This window comes from Leptosomus discolor, chromosome 1 (assembly GCF_034619465.1).
Source record: "Leptosomus discolor isolate bLepDis1 chromosome 1, bLepDis1.hap2, whole genome shotgun sequence".
NCBI lineage: Eukaryota > Metazoa > Chordata > Aves > Leptosomiformes > Leptosomidae > Leptosomus > Leptosomus discolor.
Window position 1 is genome coordinate 172,560,223 of NC_141391.1, and position 27,287 is coordinate 172,587,509.

At 33.5% G+C, this 27,287-nt stretch overlaps 1 protein-coding gene across 1 annotated transcript in view; it reads right to left on the reverse strand.

Annotated features, from left to right (window-relative positions):
• The window catches only part of LRRIQ1 (leucine rich repeats and IQ motif containing 1), a 115,069-nt gene that overhangs the window by 31,527 nt on the left and 56,255 nt on the right, over positions 1-27,287 (reverse strand). Inside the window, exons 17-21 of the mRNA XM_086461917.1 lie at positions 24,293-24,382; positions 23,454-23,578; positions 22,787-22,873; positions 22,364-22,449; positions 14,224-14,325 (exon numbers count right to left, since the gene is read on the reverse strand). Of these exons, the coding sequence (XP_086318043.1) occupies positions 14,224-14,325; positions 22,364-22,449; positions 22,787-22,873; positions 23,454-23,578; positions 24,293-24,382 (490 nt within the window). The remainder of the gene's footprint in view (positions 1-14,223; positions 14,326-22,363; positions 22,450-22,786; positions 22,874-23,453; positions 23,579-24,292; positions 24,383-27,287) is intronic.

The window sequence follows — 27,287 nt, forward strand, 5'->3', positions numbered from 1 at the left end:
TGCTGTGGTGAAAATGAAGGTAGATCGTATTTTGCTCAGGAATAAATGGAAAACAAACAACAACAGATAGGATGAAGAGTATATATAAAGAAAATTTGCATATCTCAGCGTCTACCTACACACACAGACACACACCCAGCTTCCTCAGGTTCAAAATTTAAATATATAGAAGTTGCATTACAACTAAGAAGAACAGACTCAATATTTCTCAGTCCAACCACCCAAAGGCAGACTTGTTTCATGTATAGCTTGAGAAATAACAGGAAATAGCTCCATGTTTGAAAAACTAAGTTGGTTCTTTCTTAAAAAAACCAAATCAAACCAAAACCAAAAAAAAAAAAAAAAAACCCAACCAAAACACCCCTCCCCCCAAAACCTCAAAACTAAACTCCAAGTCTACAAAAATTGAGACACTACAGGGATGATATTCTACCCACATGTACACAAAGAGATGAGTTCCTGATGTAAACTATTCCTTCCTACAGAACAGCACTCTTCAATATCCACTCAGGCTTTTACAAGTTCAAAAAGTACATAAAACCTTACAGCACTATGTTGTACTTTCACATTATTCTTTTGTGTAGTCTTCCATAAAGAGAGTGTTCTGTAGTCTATGTACTACCTGCTTCAGCCACTCAGCACAGGCAAATGTCATCAACAACACTGCTGAGAAGTATAGCCAAGATTACCCAGAGATCTTAGGATAGTCAAGGCCCTTGAAGAACCAAAGAAATCAAGGAGGAGTAAAAGAATATATATATGTTATGTTCAGTGTTTCCATGCTTAGTTATCCATTAGTAAGACAAGGGATAAATAAGATGGAAGTAGATTGAGCTTATTTTGTTTATCCTTACTGCCTGCACTCTCACATAATTTCTGTCTAACTCCCCAAAACCGCCTAGTACAGACCCTATCTTTAGTTTTTCTCATATTCTTTGGGAATTAATAAACCCCCTAATGATGGACGTTCTCTACTGAAAGGAGGAATGGATTTTATATTGCTCAGGAGAAAATTTAAGAGATGCATAACATCAAAAAATTCTTTACAGAATCTTGTTATAGATTTTATTTCTGTATATTCCTAGTCCTTAAGATTAACTGACAGAAACAATCAAGAACTTGAATGGAAATGTTTAGTTGCTCAGTAATGAAACAGTATTTCCAAGCAAGAAAAGATTATCACTTTTCATAGAGTCCGAGCCAGAGGCATACCTTTCTCTAAATTCAATAAACCAAGCAAAATCATTTAAGACATCAGATCATCCAAAGGAATTCTCAAAAAAACAAATACAAAGGAACATTTTGTAAGAGTGCAGGAGGTCTAACTATACGTTGTCCCCTATCAAGAGGGCAAAAAAATACAAAATACAATAAATTTTATTGAGTGTGACAACTATTAAGGTAGGTTATCTTTGTACTGAAGGACTTAAAAAAATCCGAACACAACAAAAGGTTTGTGCAAAATAAAAATGTGAGGTTTCTATGTGACGAGAAGATACATATGCCAAGTATTAAAAAAACACAATGTTTTTTAAAAAAAAAAACAAGTTCAGGAACAGCATGAAGTTAGTCAGTAAAGCTGACTTACACCACATTAATAATTGTCTCATAATTTTTATGAACAAGTAAATAAAATATATAATTTTGTATGACAGCTTGGGAATGTACATTAAAAAAGGTCTTTATTATGTTTACTCTTGAGAATAAATATTTTTTCTAGTTATCTGAATAATATATGAACTTGCTTTTAAGAACTCATGTTCACCAACAGGTGATGTGCACGAGTACCATATGTAATTGGTACTTATCAATGCACAGTAACACTGAAAGTGAAATAATGAAATGATTGTATTAATGTCAATATGTAGTTCAGTTATGAATACCTATGAACCAGTTATCTATTCTATCTATTATGTATTTTCAATTTAAAAGTGTTTTATTTTGTATGGGGGAAACCACTTCTGGCTTACTTTCTGATGTTGACTTGAAATACCTGTTGGTATTTGATTAAGGTACTGTGACAACAATTCACAGCTTTGTCAGTGCAGTAATGCATAACAGCAGAACTACTCTACACTGCCAAATATACACACAAAGTCTACACAGACTACGTGCAAGGCTGCTGTTTAATTTACTTTATAGTAAAACCCAGAGGTACCACTGAAGATCAGGCCTGTCATTATGCCAAACATTGTATAAACAAGGCTTGATTTAATGCTCATTGAACTAAATGGAAAAAAAGGCTCAGATAGACATGGTTCTTTTTCTTAAGACTCTACATCTAAAGTCAGTTAATCCCCAAGCATGTACAACTCTTATATATTTATATCCAGCTTAAAAATAACCATAAATACTAAATGAGTAACTATAAATAAATACACGCATAAAAGTACTAATTCTTCTTATTAAGTTATGCTTAATTGGTTGATACCTCATAGAAGAAAATAAACAATATGAAATTCCAGTGTCTTACAGTTCTATTAAAAAAAAAAAAAAAAGGGATTCCATTTGTAAAGAAGGACAGGTAAAAAAAAGCAAAACAAAACCACAATCTGCCTACAAGTTGCCCCAGGTTAATTCCTAATTCATATGGCTCAAAGAGCTTAGTATTTTTATAGATTTCTTGATTAATTGGACTGAAATTTTCAGCTTGTAAACACATGAAAAATGCAATAATTGAAACACAGTGTATAATTTTAGAGAAACCAACACATATTCAAGAGTATTCAGCCCCATGGGAATTGAACTAGTTTTGGATTAGTTACAGTTACAATGGCACAGGTTTTTTTCTATCCATGCAGAGAAGGTTTGAATGATTTACCTCACTGAATGAAGAAATCAGAGTTGAAAAAGGAATAAATTAGCCCTGACTCCTCCTGTTCTTTCATAGAATTTTGTTTAGACCTTTAATTTTTTTTTTTAAATGAGAAAATGAACAAAACAAAATCCACAGTTCCATTACTGAACACAATTTAATCTTCCTTAAGATTGGCTGTAAATATTTCATTCTTAGAGTAGGTATGTTTAAATTAGTTTCTTTTTTACTAAAATTTTCAGCTAAACTTGCTACCAAAGTCTCCAGCTCACTGACATATACTCCTATGTACACATATATACAATTTGTTTGAAAAGAAGCGAGTAAGTTAAATAGCATGATGATTCTGAATAGGTGAATTTGCCTCGCGTGCATTCTGTTTATATTTGCAATAGTTACATTGCATATATAGCCATAACTAATTAACTTAAAAGTGTCATTTTTTTAACCTGTTGCCTACCAACAGGTAAAACAGTTGTCCATTCCTAGCTTTGTTTGTTTGCAGCCATCTAAATTCCTGTAAAGAGCCCAGGAACCTACAGAGCATTAAGGTCTGATCCAGAAAGGAGTGAAACCCCATAAATTCCCATTAGGTAAGCAAACTCCCACTTGACATTAAGGAACTTCAGTAGCTAGTCTTACACTATTTACTCCAGAAGAAGGGAACAGATGATTATACTATGAGTTTTACCTCCTTATAGACTATTAAAATTGTATTATCTTACATGGGAATTTGTCTACAAGATTAAAAAAAAAATTATTAAGTGGCCAAGCCACGATTTTACTTCCACTGTAACAGTCACTGTCATGAAGAAGAATGAGCAGCATTTCATTGCCAAGTTTGAACGTACAAGAAAATACCTGCTTTTTGCCTCATATCACATAACATGTTTTGTAAGAAAGACTCTAATATAGTTTCATTGTCATATAACATACAACAATTTTAACACAAAGTAATGTGAGTGAAAAGGTGAATGGAACTCTTTGAAACAGTTGAAGAAATAGAGAAATATTAAATGATAATATTTACAGATTTTTTTTTTTAATTTAACTACAAAAGTGAATACAAAACATTATTTCGTTCAGCAAGGTTTTTCTGCTTTTTTTAAAAGCTGAATACATTGATTAGAAGCAGCATGTTAGAGGCACTGATACAGAGGCTAGAAAAAGGTATGTATCTGCAATGAGAATACAAAAAATGTACGTAAGTAAATATAGAAACTTGTCTGTAACTTGTCCCACGGTTCTTGAAACTCTCTTTCAAATCTTTGAACTTCTCCACATTCTGGTTCAGTGAATGCATCAAGGGATACTAAAATTGGGGAAATGTCTGAATAGCATCATCATCCTCAAGGCAGCCAGGTCTCTGAACAGAGTCTCCTTCAGGATTCTGGCTAGAAGAGGAGGAAAACAGGAGAAAAAATGCAGTGATGTAGCAAAATAGTCAGTAAAAGCAAGATATCTAATTTTCAGTGATATTTTAAAAGTCTTAATTCTACTCACCTTCTCCTGGATTCCAAACAGATTCTTCAGGTTTCACCTGACTAGTCCTGAACAACATCTCACAGAGCTCTGGGTGCTCATCAGTACTGTCTCCTCGTGCTATTGTACTAACTATGAAATAAAAAGAGGGGATTTGCCCCTACTATTTCTATAATGAACAAACATATTGTTAATGTGAAGTCATACAAATATATAAGGCTCTCATAGGGGTAATAAAACTAGTATCAAAGTAAGAAATTAGTATGATGCATGGATAACACACATGCTTAGTAATATAGCAAAATAATAGTAACTATTTGTACAAAGGTATAAAAATTAAAAATCCCAAGCAGTCATAACTGTGGAAGAAGCAACTTTTACATTTTATTCCAAGTAAGCTTTTATAAATATTTCCATTTGCAATAAACGAAAGATGCTTGAAAGAGAATTTTGAATACAGCGCACACACACAGTATGATGACAGCCTACGCAGCATTTTAGCATGTGTAGACCAGACTACAAGTAGAGTCTGACAAAACCTAAGAAGGCAGACCTGGCTAAGAGTCAGGAGTCACGCTTATTAAATTGAACTCTCAGGGGTATCATGCAATCAGAGGTCACAATCGAGGCAACAGAAGCAATGTCACGATATCAGAGAAAGGGCCAATTCAGACCTGCTCCCTGACAGGCAGTGAGGTCACAGCTTGCGGCAAATAACTGTATTAAAAGGGAATATTCTCTGCACACTTTTAGAACTGTCATCTGAACAAACAAAGCCAGGTCATTGGTAGGTTAAATCAGAACTTTCTGCTTTAGTAGCACATAGCTTCCTTTCTTTTTACATTCACTACTAATTTCTCAATTACAAAATATACATCAGCTACTAAAGCAAATTCTCAGTAAATTTAAGTTTGAAACACACAGTAGTGCTTAAATTCCCCCTTTCAAAAAGTTAAATTCTCTCTTTGACAAAAGATATCCCTGGTCTCTTCATAAACTGAAAATTACTAAACTGGCTTAGAAAACAATAAGCATGTAAGCACGTTAGGGAAATGACTTTTCACAGTCAATTTCTTAATAAACTTGATACTTATCTGTATTTAGAAACCATTAAAACAAATAAAGTTATTAATAATCTGCTTGTTTAATGATGATTGTGAAAGTGAAATAAAGTTCTCCTTTTGTCTGGCTACTTGGATTTCTTTATCTCTTTACCTGGACTGGGTTATCTACAAGAGTCTACAAATGCAGCAATTTATGAAATCATAGCCATGTTGGATTAGTTAACCTGACAATAAACCTGCAAGGTAAGAACTAATCTAGACTGTTAAAGAAACAAAATTTTATGCAAAAACATTATCTCTGTGTACAGCCTTTCTTAAGAATATGAGAAGAAAAAAAACCATAAAAAATAACTGGAAAATACAGTATTTCTACCTTTTTATACACATAAGCCAGATAAAGTATCTGCAGTGCATACACCAAAACAGCACGAACCTATAAATTTCAAACAACGGCTAAAATGTTTTTGTATCGCACATGGTAAGAATTGAACTGTAAAGTTATAAAGTGAGAAGATGTACATTATAGCAATAACAGAACATAGAAGTTATTACACATAACACTGCATGATTGTACACTTTTATTAAAATATGAGTTACTTGCAATTCCATGCATCTAAGTCTATCATACATACTATTTTATAGATTACATGAGACTTGTAAAAGGTATAGGACTTTGGTATAAGAGTTAATATTGAATAGCAGAATATACTTAGATTTCAATTTCAGAGTCTCGTTTTAATGTTCTGCTTGAATAATGTTGCACATTACCAAGTTATATTATGTATCTGAACCACAACATTATTAGTTATAAAAAAGAAAGAGACTTAAATGTGTGTTCAATATTAAACACATGAAAATGGCCTTCTTGGAATGCTGTAGATCTCTGACCTCATTAATAGTGTCAATTCTCCATAACACCATAGTTCCCATTACAGAATAGGAAAAAAAGATTTATTTTATAGGACACTTCAATCAATTACATTTTCAAACCAATAAAAAGCTCTAGGGTGAAGGCCTTCCTTTAATTCACCTCTAAAAGTACTTAAAATATGCAGAGGCATTGCTATTAAAATGTACAGCTACAGGAAACATTTCTTTAATTGTGATTTAAAATGTATTATGTGGTCCAAATGAAACTAGATTTCTACCTATAAAATATTTCTAAGAATACATTATATTCCTTGTTTATAGCTCCACACCAAATGGAAATTCTTTTGCAAGATGAACATTTATGCAGTGTAACATTCATCTTACTTTTAGGGACACAGAACATACATTTTCTGTGGCCTATGTTAAAATACCATTTGCATACTGATGCGATTTTAATGCTCAAAATACTGACTTTGGAAAATGCTTGGAATATATCTGAAAATGCACTTTTAATGGCCTCTTCATTAGCAATTGGTTTTTCAAAGTGTAAAAAGCATATTGGTATTCTTCAGTAAAAGCAAACCAAATAAACAAACCATCCTGGTATTGACTACAGTCCTCAGGCATCCAAACAGATGGCAACAAATTCAACAATTACTTTTAACTAGACATACTAAATCCAAGTGCTATAACACTTTATTGTAGAGGAATTTAGACAAACCTATTCTCCCTCACCCCCTCCAACCAAATCCATTTGGATTTAACTTGTTGCTAAAATTATCTGTCTTTTGCACTCTAAGACCTGGGTCACAACCTTACTTAGGGACAGGAAATAGTTATCAGGTCACTGAATGGTCAAATGAAAAAGGATTTGAAATGCTTCGATACTCAGGGGTCTATTCATCCAAAATGATTGCCTTATGTAGTACAAAAAGCTGTGAATATGGAGTCCACTTGTTTATGTATATATTGGCTGAGATGCAGATACCTGCACTACCTAGCTTTCGGACATAAAATGTCAAGGAAAGAAGAAAAAAGAGAGGCAGAATCTCAGAAGATGCAAATGAAACTATCTGAACTACTGTGTTACCTTACTCAACAATGAGAAAATGTAGTTTTCAACGTCTGATGACATTTCAGGTGAAATCTCATTCCCAGTGAAGTCATCATTGGGTAATTAGGAAAAAAGCAGTAAGACTTTTTTTTTTTTCCTTCTTACATGCAGTTTCTTTTAGGTTAAAGACTGGTAAATCACTATGCTGTGAAAGCACAGGTGACAGCCTACACGTTGTAGAAAATCCAAGTTTTGGAAGTTTGTTGGAACAAACAAACATGCTGCCAAGCTTAGAGATCAAGTTTAAGTGTGATGCACTAATGAAGTCCTTATACCACCATAAATTATAACACTCTTGCAAAATAGTAGAGACAGGAACAAAAGGATAATACACAGGCAGGTGAAATATGTGGTCAGAAACCTTTAACACACGAATATAGGAACCCTGAAGACTAGAACCTCAGTAAAAATTCGTAATATTAAGTTGGTATGTATCTCTGGCAAGCACCTCCTGTTCAGGAACTTCAAGCAAATAGAATCTTTTTTTTTTTTTTTCCACTGGATGTGAAAAGCAAGAATATGAATAAAAGTGTCATATGTCTAGATCATTTATAGATATTCAGACACTGAAGTGCACTGCATAAATGCACATAATGATGTTTTACATATTTATTTTTAAACATATACCATAATTTCAGGATTGCTTCATTCCACAAATACTAGAAAAATCCTATAGTATCATTGATGGACAGGAGGCTAGAAAATTAGGCACAGATTTTATTTTTAAGTTTTATTTTATAATAAGAAACTGTGCCACTAGAACTATGTAACTGAAGCTTGAGTGCGTGCACTGTAAGGCCCCTACAGTCTTTTACAACTTTTCAGCGTACCGCTGTTGTGAACTGGGTTTGCACTCTGCCAGCAGAGCAGCTCTGACCCATGGAGAGCACTCCTTCAGATCAACACTGCCTCAGGCTTTACTGCTTTCTCCAAGAAGTCTTACATTTCAGGCATCAAGTTGAATTTCTTCTGGAGATGATTAACCCAAACCCATGACAGATTTTTTCCAAGATATCCAACTCCTTATGTTTATTTTATCCTGGCTCTTTTTGGATGTACTGGACACAAGTAACCTACTCATTTTACATGTTAAAGGGCTGGTGGAGAGCCATTAATTCCTTAAAATGAGAAAATATTTCAATGCGAGAGTTCTGTTGTGTGAGCTCAAACTAAATAATAAGAAACAAAGCCATAGAATTCTGATTTTAAAAGATAGATCCTCTTCCACACTACAGGTTTCTGTAACACATTTTCATCACATTTCAGGACAGATCTTACGTTCTCTGGAAATGCATTATTCTGTCATTTTTGTCAGTGCTGTATGGTTTAGAAACTGCTTCCCTAATGCGGCATACAAATTTAAAGCCTGGGAGATACATAATAATTGCATTTTACTGTAAATATGGCAATTCAGGTAGCAGAATTGCAACAAGGCCAGATTTAGAATGTGGTCATTAATCCTTTTCAGACCACAGCTCAGATGACTTAATTTAGAAGTGGGTGTTTACAAACAATGTGCTTCCTGGGAGTTGATGACATTTATATTTTTCCATTGAAAATAGCTAATTTGTAAAAGATGAAAACAGCTCACACAAATTATTAGCTATAGTTCAATGTCTTTTTTAATGCTTTTAAGCAACAAACAAGAAAATACTTAAAGCACAGAAAAAGATTGATATCAGTGTTCCACTCAGTACCTTCTGTTAATTCTCATGAAAGTATTTAAAAGCATCAGTGATTTGAATTAAAATAAATTCCATTTAATTACCATATACTACTTCTTCAATGTATTCATATTTCATAATACAGAAAATCTAAGATGACGTGACAATATTTTAATGAGCTCACATAATTAACTCAAAGGTAACCTTAAATTACCACTTTCCAAAGTCTCAAGTTCACATTTTTAATGAGCACTAGTAATAACAATTTCTAAGAATGTTTTGCAACATTTTTCACTTGAGACTACAAGGAGTTTCATAACTGTGAACTATCAGAAAGCTGGAAAACAGACGACTTTAAATTGATCCTTGATATTTATCTTTCAACCATATGACATAATCACAAGATCATTTTACCTCTTATTCTTGTTCCAATATGAAAAATAAACGTTATTTTTACTGTCAATTTAAAGAGAAATAAATAAATTTTTCCATAATTAAAAGCCACTCGAGAAAGCACAATCTGTTCATTATCAAATTTGTATTGGTGAAATCTGTCTTAACATTACACGCATTGCATTTTCTTTAGTCACCAATGAGCATAAAATGACAGGAAATATACTACTGCCAATTAAAACTACAGGTTCGCAAACTACAGCAAACATATGTTGACAACATTTTTGGTATGGTTAAACTTCCCAGCATTGGTCATTGTGCACATTGCTGGGTGAAGTCAAGTTGTATTGTTTCCACTTCTTTGAAGTGTATGTTATAGATGTGATACTGATGGATACGGACATGACTAAAAAGAAATGTACCGTATGTGCAAACACATCACCTAATCTACATAATTAATTAGAGCATAGTCTATGAAATTCTGCAAAACTAAGTGAATCATATCCAAATAATAATTGGTTAGTTTGTTTGGACTCTCAGCTGATCTACTGCATTCTTCCAGCTTGCTCTACAGATTGGAATCCAGCTTCCTGTTCCACTGAACAGAAATTGTTTGGATAACCCACCAAAATTGTTAAGGTAGATGGATTAAAGAGGACCCGAAAAGACATATACTGTTCCCAAAGCTTGTAGCAAAACAATGTGCTAGGCCTCAGGGCTCCTTTTTTTACTTTTGAGCTGCTGTACCAGGACAAAGCACTCACACTGTTGGTCGGAAAAATGTGCAAATGAAATTACAGACCCTGTAATCACAGACCCACAGCTGGCAAAGATGCTCTGTTACACGTTCAGCCAAGACTAATTGGAACTTCCTAAGAAAAGAGAAGGAGTCAAGGATAGATTCTTCCTTCAATTCCTGATCTACTTTATCCAAAATAGTCATGACTATTTTACATTAAATCAATAACTGAAAGAGCCTCCAAGCAACAAGAGGAGAAGCAGTCATAAAGCTTTCTAAAAACATGCTCTGCTGCAAAATAGGGAAAGATGAAAATTATCTGAATTCCTTATAATGTTTCCAAAGTTTTGAGATCTTTGAAATGTCACCATCTACAAAACACACAAAAATCTGTTCATTGAAACAGTAAGCAGGCATATTTTTTTTGTCAACTAACTAGCAGTAACTGGAGCTTAACAACCATGTTGGAAGCATAACCCTATCATACCAAAAAATACAGTGTAATATACATAATCCCAGGGAACCTTCAGCAAATCATGTGAAAGTACATCAAGTCAGGCTTTCATCTGTCTTCAGGTTTTTGATCAGGCTATAGTTTTTTAAGAGAAGCAGTAAACACATACTTAGACTTGCATATTCTGTGGCCTACTTTACAACCTACCGAAGTAAATGTCATAATATAACATTATGATTCAAAATTACTATCTATTTAAATAATAGTTTGAATGAATCTGTATTATACAACGACCATACACTTTAAATTAATTTTTAATAAACTGAAACAGCATCTAAACAGAAAGCATGAGGATTGCAAAATGCACGTTGATACTACAAATTACACCAGAGAGTAATTCTTCACAATTTACTTCCCTTTCAAAAAATACAAATAAAAAAGTGTAAGTGCTATGCTTATTGAATTCATATACTTATGAATATGCACATATATTTGTGTGTATATACACACATGTATTGTATGTATATGTACTGACACATAGACATATATACACACATGCACATACAGTAACACACATTTAATTACATTCCCAGGGTTCGTTCCTTCATGTGTTGTTTGTATTTTTAAATAGTGAGTTCTTGTCTGCTGGAACGACATTTCCTCATGCTGTTGAAGAAGTGTGTAACACAAAAGGGTTTGTCTCTGACTGACTTCTGTGTGTTATTGTGATACAAGTGCGAAATAATTGTCCCCTGTAGGGGTTTTTATAACATCAGTGAGTAAAGCATGATGACTCTTCTAAAATTCAATAAAAATTAATGATGTCATTCAAGTTTTGAAAATGTATTTTCCTACAATGTGTATGTCAAATTAGATATGTGAATTGTCCCATGGGATTAAAGTTATGCACAAGTTTTCAAAATTGGGTATCAACCTTTTGCATATCAACTCATCACAGCTTTTGTAACAGGAAAATAGTTGAATATTGCATCAACACTATGTCCTCACTATGTTTACATATTCCTTTACAGATGCTGCATGATACAACACTGTCAGTATGATGCAGTAGTTTAGATGAGAAGGCAAATTATGACAGAATATAACCTTTATCTCAGAAACACTCACCCATCAAATATCAAGCTCATTCCTTTACACTCTTTATTTTTATCCCTCTTATTCTTTTATTCCTTTTTCTCTTACTTGTATTTTTAAACACGAACTGAAGACACAATGAACACAAAACACATTCAGCTTACATTTTAACTAGATTACCTCTTAAATATTCATTACCATGATGTGTCCAGTTTGAAAATCTAAAACTGTTCTAATTGTTTCACTTCCGAGGGCATCCCCTTTCAAAAGTAATGATTCTGCTATTTAACAGATAACACATGTGTACTTGCTGTTGATGCTATGGTTTCTCCCCCCATTTCCCAATGTAAAGAAATAAAGCAGGAATATTTAGAATGTGCCTTGGTTGGGTTTGTTTTAGATTTATTTAGTAGTTTATGAAGGAGATGGATTGGAGTTCAAATTTTCTACCAGAACACTGACTACCAGACTGTGAAGGTAAAAGGGCTTGAATGTATGAAGTTTATTTCCACTATACAATGGACTGGTCTGTGTTCTCTCTTGACTTAAAATACAGTGTCCACGAGATTTATGGATATAGAGTGAAAACATTCCACCTTCTTGTTACAGAAAGAACTCCCATCGCAGAACAGACCCAAAGAAATCTGTTCCAGGCAAGAGAGGAAGAAATGGTCAAAAGGTGAGAGAGGGGAAATGGGAAACAAGATTTTCTGTGAGTGAGGGAAGGAATGACTGATAACACAACTCTGTGAAATTATCATGCAGGTGCTTTGCTTTGTAGTAGATAACATGCAAAGGGTTACCGAATTCTAAATTTAGAGACTCTTTGTTCTGCCTGATGGTATCTCACATATGCATAAGTATATGGTCTGTCCTGCACTCTGAGTTCTAACTCAACAACCTAGTATTTTCTGGCCACACCGTCTGAAGTAACAATGCCTCAGGTAGAAGGACAATTTCATATTCTGGTCAAACAGAAGAGTATTGCTTGTCTTCTTGAAAGCTCAGCAGATTGCATGTAAGCACCCAGTGAAAGATTGCTGAAAAAAAAATCTGGTTATTAGCTGGCCAAAGGAGTACAATGGTCCTTGAAATGAAAGATAAACAAAAGTGCCACTACAGTGCTTGCCTTTTGATATCTAATCTGCTACGCTGTGTTCTCTCCATGTATTCAAAAAGCAATTTCTGTACTATTTAGAATGACTACATTGGCTTTCCAAAACGAAGGGAAATGTCTCCAGGCAGGAACAGATAAACCGGTGGCAGGAAAGCTAGGCTAAACCTACACTGACTTTCAGGTACTGAGCCCTGGATCAAGCTTATCTCTTTGACATGCTTTTGAACATTCACACTGCTGCTTGTAGGCTTGGGGCATCCAGTGTTTTGCAGGCAGTTTGCATGTCATATTTATTCAGCATATGATGCATTCTGGCATATAAGCATATGCCACAGGAACAGATATGTATCAGGCACAGTATATACAGACCCTCTCTATTAGGTAAACTCATGGTTGGATGTAAGGCAAATAACTGCAAAAAAATGTTCCTCTTTAGAATTCACCAAGAATTGTTTCCAACCAAATTTGAGCACGGGCTCATGCATATGAGGCAAGTCTGGACTTTCACACAGCTAGGTTAATTGACTCAATTGCAGTTCAGGTATACTCAGATTGATTTCACACCTGTCTCAGGTTCTAATTTCCATCCTCATTCAGTGAATGTTAATATAGTATTATTATTCTTACTTCGTGGGATTGGGAATAAATCAGCATATGGATATGTCTTTGAAAAAGATAAAAAGACAGAGGTGACAACTTTTTGAGCTCACTATTGAGTTGCAAAAGGAATCAAAACAGTCTAAAAACAATGCCTCTGGAGATGCTCAGCTTCTTACAACAAGGGTATTTTAAACAGATTTGGCCTTACTACTCTAATTCTACTGAAATCAAGGAGAGTTTTAACACAAATTTCAGCAGGACAAGAGCTACATCAGTATTTAAGTGTTTTTAGAAAGCTTGAATTTTATATTTACATGCTGACGGTTCTTTTCTTGTCTTCTGTCAAATGGCGGGTTTTTAGGGCGCATTTATGAAAATAGCTTCCAAAAATATGTTAATGCTTGTCAAGAATTAATGGCTAGCTTGAGGAAAGACAACAGTGAGACAAAGAATTTGAAGTGATATTTCATTTATAAAATTTTACTCTAGTGCTTTGTATTTTATACCTCTTTACCATGCTTTGATTTTTTAACGATTATTATTTTTATGATGAAGATTTAATAATATAAATAAATAATTAAAATAGGCACCAGTTCATTATTAATTAATCTCTAGAAGCATCCCCCGCTCCCCCCAATGAACTGAAATTGAAATGTTTCACTGCTGTAACTTGAGATACCCAGGAACAGATAAGGACCTTAAATTCCTGCCTTCTTCTATTTGTGCATATTGTTTTACATTTCAAGTGGGCTTGCTTAAAAGACATTACAAGTATATGTGCTTATATGTGTACAGATAAAGTGAAATACTTGTACATACCTTCAAAGTAACCAGCATTTATAGGCTGTGTCTTCCTTGGTGGTTTCACATGGAGATGTTTATTTTCATTGTTTTTGAACAACGCCAGGCGCACAGCTGGGTCTAGATGACATGAACAAGTTAAAATCAAAGGTCAGACTTGGCTCATTCATTCCTTCAAGCAGTTTTTCACCTTTTAGCCACTTAATAAATGAAAATACCTTTAAAAGTAGGTTTTATATTCACAAAGGATCACACTTTCTAAAACAAAGCAACATAAATACATGTGCAACTGAGAATATAAGTCATTATTTTGCAGGATTTTTACACTGATCTTTTAGCTAGATGATTTCCAAATTAAAAATAAATTCTAAAACATATATTTGCAGAAACCATTAAAAAATCTCTTTTTAAAGATTGAAATTAAAGCAGAAATATTAACAGAGTATATGCCAAGCACTGTTTCTAAAAGCTTTTGTTCAGAATTGTTCAGTAGTCTAAATCAAGTCATTAACACCTAAAAAATGTTAACAGGAGGCAGTTTATTTTCTGAGGCTAAACTTGCAGATAATAAGCTAATTTTCTTCCCCCATTTTCCAATGTAAAGAAATAAAGCAGGAATATTTAGAATTAGAATATAAAAAATACTCCAAAAGTCTATAGACTCATCTACATGCCACAGTGAGAAATCTTGATTAGTTTCATAACTGTTATTTTGAAAACTTTGCAAAGAAACAAAGATGAGCACAGAATTGTATATGAATAGATAATACATGTTCCTAGACTGGGAAAAAAATATGAAGTTTAATTAACAAAAGCTAAACCAATCCAAAACCAGACAAGTCAGGCAAGGTGATTTTTCATGCATTATTTCTTATGTCAAGGAAGAATTGTTTGCTTGACAAAGGAGGAAAGTAGGAGTTTAAGGGAAAAAGTGGCTTAGAAAGAATGTGAAAATTCTATGCATAGTGCAGAATAAACTAGTCAGTTATTAAAAAAAAAAAAAGGACTGAGAAGAATGTAGAAACATAATGATGAGCAAAAGTATATAGGATTTTGTAGGTATGACACTGAGCATGACAACATGAGTAACAGAAAGCCAAAGGAAATATCAAAGAAATATATTTCACATGGTTAAAAGAGGAAGACAATAGCACAAGCAGCCAAATACACTCTCAGGAATATCTAAGAAACAATGAGGCAGAAAAGGTTTGTTTACAAAGGTGACTACAAACTGTCAGAAAAAGGTAGAAATTAATAAAAATAAACAGGGGAAACAGCAACAGAACTTAGCAAGAAAGTAGATATGGCAAGGAAAAGGATCTAAATTTTCACTAAGTATGCAAGTGTAGTAAAAATGAATATGTGAGACTCTGCCAGAACAGATAGAGCAGGAAAACGGAGGAGATGGAAAGACTCAAAGAGCATTCAAACAGAATAAATTTATTTTTGTTTTGTTTATGTCTGGTGCTTCACTTTGAGCTTGTTACATGACCTTGTTGGTGTTTACTGAGAGAGTTTATAAGAGTATCCATAATACTGCAGTGAAGTAAGCAGCTTTTCTATTTGGTTTCCTTATTTATGGAAATAAAGGATCAAAACGCCGTGTTAAGACAGTGGGCAATTTCTTCTGATGTTTAACAGCAATTTATAAACTTGGTTTTGACTAGACCTCTATATTTGCAGTAGATGCTTCATTTACAAACTAATGGAACACAAAGGGATCTGAAGAGCTCCACTTTTTCTCAGAGAATGCTCTCTTGACACAAGCAAGATGAGGCAGACATCCTTATAAGCCTGGAGAAGATCTCTAATGGGGTGTGGATACTTTAACAGATAACAGGTTGACAAAACACGTCAAAATGTTATGGTATTCTTGGTCAGCCCACACTGCAGCAGCATTTGGTTGACAGAATGTTCTTCACGGTGCTAACCTCTCACAAAGCAGCAAACTTGACTGATGAAGGAATAGTGGAAAATACGGATGGAAGTAATTTAGGCCATGCCTTCTTCCCAAGGCAGAATCAGTGACACCTTACACTTTGTTATCTCAAATTGTCTAGAAGAACCTCTCTCATCTTGTTGTATGATGATTATAGCTTCCAGATTAACCCAGAGGATGTCAGATTTAAAGTAATTCTAACCACTTTTACTAACTAAAGTATAAATTCAATGAAACGACCCAAGAAGAACAAACAATAGTTATTAGCTCCATTAGTTTTGAAGGTAGATTATTAGATTGATTCTGATAATGGGATCACTTTATTCACAAGCTAGATTACCAGGTTTGTAGACATTTTCACTTTGCATAGATGGATAAAGTACACCTATTTTGGTATGCTCCCAACTCAAAAATAAATCTGTAGCCACCTAGTGTTCTTCAGAGTAGCAAATGTTCGGGGCAGTAGATCACAGTAAGATTTGTGAGAAAAATATCTTGAAATAGTAATACATTATATTTTAAAAGTTGTCTCTGAAATTTTAAGTAATAGAAGTTATAAAAATATTTTAAGTATGAATTATTATGTTTTCTATAGTTGTAAGATACATAGCCAAACAAATACTATAAGTGGATAAAAATGTGCAGAATAAATTTTTTTATAATTACAGTTTTTCCAACAGTGTTGACATGATACAGTGTTGACAAAAGACTTCTAACTTCTTCTAGCTTTATGCTGGTTATAAAAACAGTGTCTTTCTTCAATGGAAGACAAAGACAATGTGATAAAATTGATTAAAACCTCTTAAGACAAAATGCAATTGAGGATTTCCAAGCTATTTTTGATTAACTTAAAACAATTGATGAAATAACACACTTTTTTCCTATGTGGCTCTATTGAAATTGTTCCAAAATATTTTAAAAGTGTCATCTTTCCTTAATCCAGCCTCCCACCTAATTCTATGAAAACTCCAACCAGTCCAAAGTTAAACTATAACAAGGACTTCTAGGTGAAGTCACATGAAGTTATTAGTGCCAACACAGATTTTTCAAACATTTATTTGTGCACAAGGATATCAGCAGTAAAGAAGGTCCATGAACTGGGAAGAGAGGGAAATGATGGAAATTGTTCTTCTAAGAGATTTCTATCAGAAGATTTATCTTTGAGTCTTTGCAAAATAACTTAAAAAGTCTACAGGGATTTAACACAGTGCCAGACTACTTGAATTTGTACCTACCTGGATCACCTCAACCATTGCCTACAGCTCTTTTGTTATTAAAAATGAGTCCTTTTCTTTATCTAGTTCATGATGTAGGCAATATTACATAGATTACTTTATAATACTAGTGCTTTTCAGTCTCTGAGCGAACTAGGGAAATGAACTGCATATATGCTTTGATGACAAGCAATCAAATGTTTTAGATTTCACACAGAGAACTGTGAAAGAGTCCAATAGTTCAAAATCATACAAATATCTTCCTGGATTCTGGCATACTTATTTAAATGTGGATTATTAGATGATGATCTGTGCTGGCAATCTAGGAACCAGGGAAGTAATTTAATGCACATTGCTTGGCTGACTCCAAATATAGAAGATAAGTTGGACGAACGCGAGAAAAGTTATAGAAACAATATGGAAGGAATAGTTACTGCCTGATCTGGCACCGTATTTGCTAAACAACTTCTTGATAATATGTGAAACTGAAAAAATCAAATGTTTGACATTCATTTGTGTTGTGCAATATCTGTAATTAGAAAAACATAAACATATCTGTGCCAGCTTTAAAGAGCTGATAACTCAAAGTAGTACACAGTGACAGATGCTTATCTATAAGATAATTCAATATGTAAATTCATTTGGAAGAAAGACCACATTTTATTCTATAATTGAACAGCAATTAGAACTCCATGGCTGGAGTTCCCAGATGATACTTAAACATGGAATACGCAACAACAACAAAAGTAGTTTTCTTTCTGACACTAAGAAAATATAGATCAATAGTCATTTATATAATGTGTAACAAGAAATAATAATATCCCCCCAGTTTTTATTCTGACTGTTGTTAATTCAACAAATCAATGTTTTATAGTCAGTTCATCTATTCTGGGATTACAGGTTTTGTGGAGGGTGGGTTGGGTGTTTTATTGTTTGTGGTTTATTTTTTTTAATTAGCATTGCATTGCTGTCTTAAATTCTAAACTAGAACTACAATATATTTCTGACCTCTATGAAATATCTTTATCATTTTGCTCTGGTTCTAGGACCCAAGGCCCAGTCCAGCTGCTTTTTACCTTTTTTTTCCTACTTTTGTGGCAGCAAGCAGTGTAAGAGACAAGAAAGCAAGACAAGGCCTCCAGCCATCTTAAAAGTAAGTTAACTCTCAGAGGCTGACATAAAATCCACAGAATCAAGGAAACTCAAAGTTAAGCAAGAAACTGTACTGCTGTGCCAAGACATCTTTAGGAAGCTAGGATTGTTATGAGTCACAGACGCTTAATTTTTAAACACAGTGAGGTGCATTAATGTCTGCTGTATTTAGATTTTTAATTAGAATTTCTATAGAATTTTATGCACCCATGATAAACAGGAATATTTCTGACATTATGCCAGTTTTACTTGGCTGAAAAATTTCTGGTTTCTTGCCCACACTTTTTGTATTATCTTACTGTAGAGTAAAAATAGTTGAAGCAGACACAGCCTACATTTGGTATCGTTAAAACACAGGCCACAACTTTATGTAACTACATAAACAAGCATACATAACTGTAGTGGATTAGGGTATAACAGGCCTTAAGGCCATTAGCTGATGGAACTGGTCTACTGCAATATAAGTATTGCCTGACTCACTTGCGATTATAAGGTTATGCTACTTTAAGCTCTTCCTTGTAATACAAACCACAGGATTCAGTGCACTTGCTAGTATTTTCCGTATTTTTTTCACTTCTGAGAAGGTATGTGGCCAGACATATGAGGTAAGATACTTCTCAGTTACTTCTACATATCTACAGTTTAACTCTGTACTTCAGCCAGTCACTCTAGGTTTTGTGTCTAGGCAATGGAGAATTATTAAGTGTTTTTACAGTGAAATTCAAGTTGCCTGTTTTTGCATTATGTTTTAGAAGGAAATGAGTAGCATTTAAGGTGGCTATTTCTTTCCATAAAAGAATGCAGATGACTAGCTCAGATGTGGAATTCTATAATTAACCAAATGAATCCCATCACTGTTGCACTAGGAGAACAGAAGTGCTTTAGACGGAAAATGAAAAGGAATAAATTCCCATACCTGAGGATATTAAGAATCCAAGTTCCAATCCAGCAGACATCTTCACTATATCAAAGAGCAATTGCAAAACTCTCCAAATGGAGAGCTGATTTAACACTTGAATCTCAGGCCTAAGGCAAAGGAGTTTGATAGCATATGGAAACAGACAGCATACTCCGACAGTTTGTTCCTACAAAATCCATCATTACCTTAGCATTACCTGTAGCTAATAAGATTATTGCCACAGAATGATCAATAGTACATAAAAGGTGTTTGGGATGATGCTGAAATCTTAGCATAAAAACTATCAGTTTATTTGTTAATAGCTTATCATTTGTTTGTACCTAGAACCTTTAGATGTTGTTGCTTTGTTTTTTGTCAGAACTTAATTTTTTTGTTTTTAAGTCAGACATGTAGTAGTAAATGGATATAAATGGAAAACTGCTTTTTTTACACCTTATAATTCACACTTTTAAGTGGATGCTGGCTACTTATTACCTAGCAGGTAGGAATTTTTATCACTAACAAAATTATTTTATTGTAGTTAGTATACCTTCAACTATTTTAAATCAGAAATCTAAAAAGGAAACACTTGCAATTATAACACTGAGGACCTGGAAATTCAAAAGAAAGAACAGAAATAATATTACTAAAAATAAATCCTACAACATTTCATATGCAGCTTCAGTAAGTACAAGATGGACGAAGCTCATTTCAGAGGAGATGAAGGCAATAGGATGCTAATTTCTATGGAAACATTAAAAGACAACGTTGACATCTTTTTGTACAGATGAATTTCAATCCGCTTTTAAATATCAGAAGGAATAAAGTCTCTTAAGGAATTCCTGCTTCAATAGGGTTAAACTCACAGCAATGGCCTAAGACTGTGAACTCTCTCTCATACTGGAATTGCTGTAAGTATTCTAGCATGAGCTGTACCACACAGAGATCCAAGAAAGATACTGGCAGCCTAATGGGTCTGGTTACAGTTTCCTGATCTGGAACTGGCTGGCCTCAGGATAAGGTATATCTATCCTAATTTCAATGCTGAAAAGTCCTTCTGTTCAACTAGGCCCTCAACAAGACTCTGACTTGCTCTCACCACTTCAGAGGAGGTAGTGATGTAAATCATAATTATATACGTGGAGATTCTTCTCACATGGGGAATATTCCATCAGGATCATTTTTTTGGTGCAACAGCTGAGTTTTTAGCATCAGATAAAAATACTTGTTTTAATTGATAATGTCTATTTAGTCCTTACTGATCAAGGAAGGACTGACTTTGTCAGTGTGCTGTATGTGAAAGAGATGGATTGATAATCTTTGTACTGAAAAGGGATTGAGTGGACATTATTTTCAGTCATATTTCTTACTTCTGGAAATCACACTTTCTGCTTATTTGAAAAAAAGACCGTGGTTTTAATGACTGCCAGAGAACTCTAGACAGGAATATTATATAGGTTATTTTTGTGCTTAATGTTGTAGTCAGAAAGACAAAAAATTCCTATATGAGATAGTGTCAAGAAGAGAAAATTTGATCCTATAAAAACATTGTGCAAGATTTTTGTTAATTTTTTTAAAACTAGTAATGTACTTTGAGAATATTCCAGGTGATACATTAAAAAGCTCAGCACACATATACCTTATTGAATAACCTGAACAACATCAATGTAAGCATATAAAAAAAATCCATTAGAACTACCACAAAAATAGCATAGCAAATTTGATATGCTCAATCAGACATTCATGACTGGATTAATTACTACTAACATAAACCAGAGAGCATATGGAGAAAAGATGTTATAACCTATTAAGCTCTATTCATTAAAAAAATGATACAGAGGTCACCAAATGGAACATACGTAAAAAAACTCAGCTGCACACCAGATACTTTTTTTTTTTTTTTTTTTTTTTTTTTTTAGGTAACATGGTAGGTCATCACAGCAAGCTATCAAGATTTAAATACAATAATTTCAACCTGTTATCCATTTTTTCTCCTTTCCATAACAACGAAGCATGGTTTGCTGATTACATGTCTCTTTCTCCCCTCCTCCATTTTTTTTTTTTAACTAGAGAGGTTTTTGTCATATCTAGTCTTACCCATGATATTTAAAGCAGAAAAAATTATACAGAGAGACACTTTTTTAACTTTATCTGTAGGCTGAATTTTTTCCCTTCCAAGTGCAAGATGTCTTTCAATATTTTAAACACTTAATACAGAAGAGATTTGCAAAATTATATAAAAGAGGAAAATTGACTGTAACTTGTGATACAAATAAAAAAATTTAAATGTAAATAAACGTACACTTTCCAAAGACCATTCAGAGTTAGTTCCTATTGTCAACCAGTCTCTTACATATTTGAATGTTTTTATACTAGCAGTATTTTCTGATATTTTTATTAACATATTCCATTAACATTTGTATTAGCATATCATTCTAAGAAAGGTTCATTGACATAAGAAGTATCTGAGAAGAACCAGAAGACAATTACAGAGAAGCTGGACAAGTATTATCTATTTCCACAGTGAATATTTAATACAAAAATATGATTTCATTTCATATGTACCACACTTTCATTTTTATAAATAATTCTTGCATAAGTCAATAATTTTAACCCGAGATTCCCGCAAGAGGAAAATACAAGGAAAAAAAAAGCAGAAATATAAATTCTACATCTAGAGGGAGAGATACAGGAACAAAAAGAAACAAAATTTCTCTTTAGCATAGCTGTCAAATATTCAACTTCAAAATCCAGTAGAATGTTTTTTAAAATCTGAACATTTCATCACTGCAACAAATTGATTTAAACTGAGTTGTTTTTACTGAAACACACTCTACATTTATTCAAATTAATGGTTACTGTTGTGCAAGCAAATTTTTGAAAGAGAGACACTATTTTGAGATTTAAGAATAGAAAAATTACATCAATATAACCATTTTTTAACTGTTGACTTACCTAAATTGCTATTACTATATTTTTTAGGCTTCATTTTATGGGCCCTCTTCAGCATTAGCTGTGCAGTGGAAATATCCTTAAAACCCCTAGGGGAAGAGAATAACTTACTAAACATTTCACTTGTATTATGTTACACCAGCTGCATATTATTGTATAGTGCACTTTTCAAAAAAGAATACAAGTGTATAGTACTTCTTATGAAACTTTCTGAATTACACAGATAGCTGCAATGCTCATCTTAACACTACATTAGTACAACTTTTTGAGCTGGTCTCCCAGACACTTGTAAAAGTAATTAGAATAATTTTTTATTGTTAGAAAACAGAGATTCTTGAAAGGTAAAAAAAAAAAGCAAGCAACTACAGCCAACTAAACGGTACCTATTCCTGGAAGTCACTACATAAGCAAAATTGCTTAACATACCATTCTTCTGAAATTTTCTCTTCTTTCTCAGACATAAATGAAAATTTCTTTTCCTTCCAGTCAGAGAGCTGTGACATTTTCCCTGACCTGCAAACAAAGTATAAGAGCGATACTGAAAGGTAGGTAAAAAAGGAAGGATCTCAGGTCACTATTTTGCAGCCTTTGTTATTCTGCAAGTTGTTTGTGCCTTTTAAAGGCACTTTTGAAGTTGGAAATAATAGAAAAAATCTATTTTAATACTGCAGGAAAGTTTTATCTTGGAGAGTAATAAAAGTCTGCCATCAATTTGAAATGTTTACATTTCAATTACTTGAAGCATATTTCAGTCCTTTCTCTCCAAAAGAATGCAGCTGTGTAAGAAATCCCTTTTAATCTTTATCTAGTCTTACAAATCTCTATTTCAACATCTATGTTATGATATATGTGAAAAACATAAGTATTATGATTTATAGTCAAACCTAGATAAATAAAAATACACATATACATTCTTATTCTTAATTCTGGTAGTCAATGAAAAAAATAGAATTTAATATATTTGGTTTTAACAACTAAACATATTTTAACTCCAGTAATATCATATTAACTAATATCAAGTTCTATTCCTTTTGATTTTTGTCAAATCCAAATGAACTAAATACAATGAAAAAAAATACATTCTTTGACTTACCTGCTATGAAAGTGGTTATTTTCTGCTGAGTATGAATGTGGTCTGTTGACACACTGCCAAACTTCTTGTGGTGACAATGGCAAAGTATTTGAGTGTTCATTGGAATCTGAAGGCCTAGAATACTTCTAAGTAAGAGAAAGAAAAAAAATGCAGTTGATGACTCCTGCAAGTTTGAGTTAAAATGTGCAGGGAAACCTGCACCCGAGTGGCAAAGTCTATTACTATAACAGAAAGGATTCTTAACGGTGATATGCCCATTACAGATCTTACCTTCAACTAACTAAATAGGGCAAAAAGGTGACTTTAGTTATATTTAACTTTCCCAAATATAACAAATTATACATTTACAAGACTCTTTTAATTGTAGGAAATAAAACATTAGTAATATTATGCTTGTAACAAGAAGAAAAAACCCTACCAAAACAAAAAGCTAAAACTTCAAAGTTTATCAAATAACTAGCAGACATTATAGTTCAATGACCTTTAGCTGTTCTGAAAACATTCAGCTGTTGTCATATAATGCAGATCTTAGTATTTTTAAAGTAGTGTGTCAACTAACAATTTTTAATCCATTGCCAAACATACAGATGAAGCACATCATCTTTTTTTCTGCTACTGTGAAGTAAAGTGTTGAAAGAAATCCAAAATAAAGAAAAAACTAAGCAAATGAAAGAAAATCTAAAAGAAAAACTGCATCTGGACATGAGGAGGAAGTCTGAGACTTCTAAACGTAATTGTGTTTTTCAAGTCAATAGATTGTCATATTAATCACCCCAGAACAGCATATCCTTAAGGAATGAATAAAGACTGAAGAGTAAGAAGTTTCTATGACATGTTACCTTTGGCCAGTGCGGCTGGTTTGAGAGCAGGAGTGTTTTTGAAGGGAAACGGGTGGAATCTAGAGTTAGCCATTCCTTTTCTAATGCAGCCTGCATGAATGAGTAAAGTCAAATAGTGCACTGATAAAATCAGTTTAGTTTTGATAACTTTTGCAAAGTCTCCTTTAAACTGTCTTACATACTGTTTCAAGTGTTTTCAAGTCATATATCAGAACTGCCACCTGCAGAGAAATAGCACCTAAAACACCTTTGGAGATGCTATGTTTACTGTTTCAAACAAATCAGATTAAGAGTATTGGGGGGGGTGGTGGGGGTGGTGGTGGTGGTGGTGGTGTGTTTGGTGTTTTGGTTTTGTTTTGATTTTTAAATAAGATGCATCCCCTCCTCATACTCTTGTAATTTTTTCCTAACATTGTTGGTAAACCCATGTTATTAGAAGACTGACAAACTGAAGAAATACAGACCTAAGGTACTTAAAAACCTAAAGAACATGAACAGCTTTGTTTGCTGTTATTTGACAAATTGAGTATTTTATATCCAGAGGTAGGTGCCTGATTCTGTCAAACTTGCTTTTGTTGAATTGAACTGAATTGGTCAATAGTTTTCATTGAAATCTGGGCTTAAAAAAAAGTGAATGCCCTATGTACTTATTCCCTCAATTAATCAATTTTATTTTTTATGTAATGGAATAATTTTCAAACTAAAATAATATCGTGGAATGAAAAGGCGTGACAGAACTAGGTGGTAACTGATGTCTCTAGCACTTCAAGGCAGAATTCAGTTTTCTTTCATAAAAACAAAATTTAGATTTTGTTTCAAACTCAACCTGTACATGACTTATTTTCTTATATGTCCTTGAGGTTTTTTGACCACATGTTCTTTCAATATATTCTGATAAGTGAGAGAAGTAAATTACTCCCATACAGTAAGTAAATACCTCTGAAGAATTTGGCTTCACTTACACAGAGCTCAGTCATTCAGGCTGTTCTTAGTAACAAAGAGCCTGGGGTTCATTCTTTTGAAAATGTCTAACTTACGAAACTGGACTACCTTTCTCCCATTCATACAGTATTTCAGATTGCACTGATTTCTGACCCTGAAAAATTATCCTAACTTTGGATACCTTACTGTGTAGTTTGTGTAAACAAGACTTCACACAGCCTTAGACTGGTGAACAAGAAGGTCTTCCAAGCCCTTTGAAATTCTGAGAGACAAAAGGCTCATATTTCAGCTATTTTGAGAAGGTTACTTCAGGTACTTGTCACATAATTTTGTGACTCTGAGACCACTCTTTCTATTTATAAGGTAGCTGTGAACCAGTGTTATTATTCTTCCATTCTGACCTAGCTTTTTAAAATAAATTTTCAATAAATTTGACTTTATTGTCATGTCTTAAATCTTTGATTCTTTGTTTCTGGATTTCCCTATTCTTTAATTACAGTATGTTTTGGGTTTCATCCTGTTATTCAACAAATCCAGATAAATTCTATGCCCTCATTATCAACAGATAATGTCTCTTTACCACTCTTTCCCCTTCTTACCAGTTCAATTAATGATAAATATACAACACCATCCTTTTTACCACACCTCCTCTCTCAGTTGGTTGTACACACTAAGAAATCTATGTAAATAAACTCTAGAGGCATGCAACAAATAAAATGTATCACATTCTTTAACTGTTACATTTACCTACAACCCACCAATATATCTCTCCTCAGTGATTACTGTTATGCTGATAACCACCGAGTGGTTGATTCAAATGATTTTCATTTAAAAAAAAAAAAAAAAAGGCACAGTTAAAATCTACTCCAGAAGCAAACTGTAGTAAATCAAATCCCAAAGGCAATCATTTAAAGATGTGAAATTGGTACAACTCAGGCACAGAAAACTGACAAGTTTGTATCTCGGCAGAGACAAAGCTACTATGTATTCAAATTTTGCAATTGTGTGGGATCTATGGGTAGAACAGTCAAAATGAGTAACTACAAAAGAGGAAGAAAATCTGAAAATTTTCAGTGAAATTAGATATTATTCCTCCTTGTCCTCCTTGAATTTACTCTTCAATTGCACTATGCAAATGATATTTCTAGCTTTTTGGACAAGAGTTTTTCATTTATTTTCTATGTGTGGGCATGCAATCCAGTCACAGGTAAACTCAATGTCTGCAAAAGATGTGTCTTCAACTTTGCTGGTATATCAAGGTATATGAAAATGGTAAATTTCTGAAGCATTTTTTTCCTCCTTTTTGTTTGCAAAAGAAGCAATACAGCTGGGAGAGAGGTAGATTTCCACTTCTTGCACAATTTAAATGTCTGTCAACTTAACTGGTGTGTACAATGATGTGCCCATTAATGACCTGGGTACTTAAATGTCTTGCATCAGCAATGAAATGATCCAAGGTCTACTGTCAGATTTCAGGGCAAGTTTGCTATTTGAATTTTTACTTCTTTGATGAAATTGTGACAGAAATCAATAAAATCATGAAACATGAAAACTAACACTCCAAAGCTGTAGTAAGTTTTTTGGAACAAGAATCACTTAAGCAGATTGAATCCTCTTGCTTTTCGATTGTACCATAACCCAACTGCAGTTCTTTGCTTTCAATATTTAGGTTTAAACTTTTCTCACAAATATTTTCTTAGCCCAGTGTTTGCCTTTTATTAATTTAATATTCTCCACAGTGTTTTTATTTCTTTCATAGCCTATAAAATGTCTTTCAGTGTTCTAAGTGTTGAAAAGAAATACCAATAAATATATAAAAGCATAATTCAAAGGTATAAATATGCGAGATTAAAAAAAAAGATAACTGATTTATCATTAAGTATATACGAATATGTAGCATGTCATAAAAATACACCACACTGTCATTTGCTTTGTCAAATGAAAATAAACATATAATTGATTTTCAAATATATGCTCTTCCACTATGTTTATCCCCAGAAATTTTGACAGCTCTAAGTGCAAGAACCTGCTGTCCATATCTTTCCCATAAACA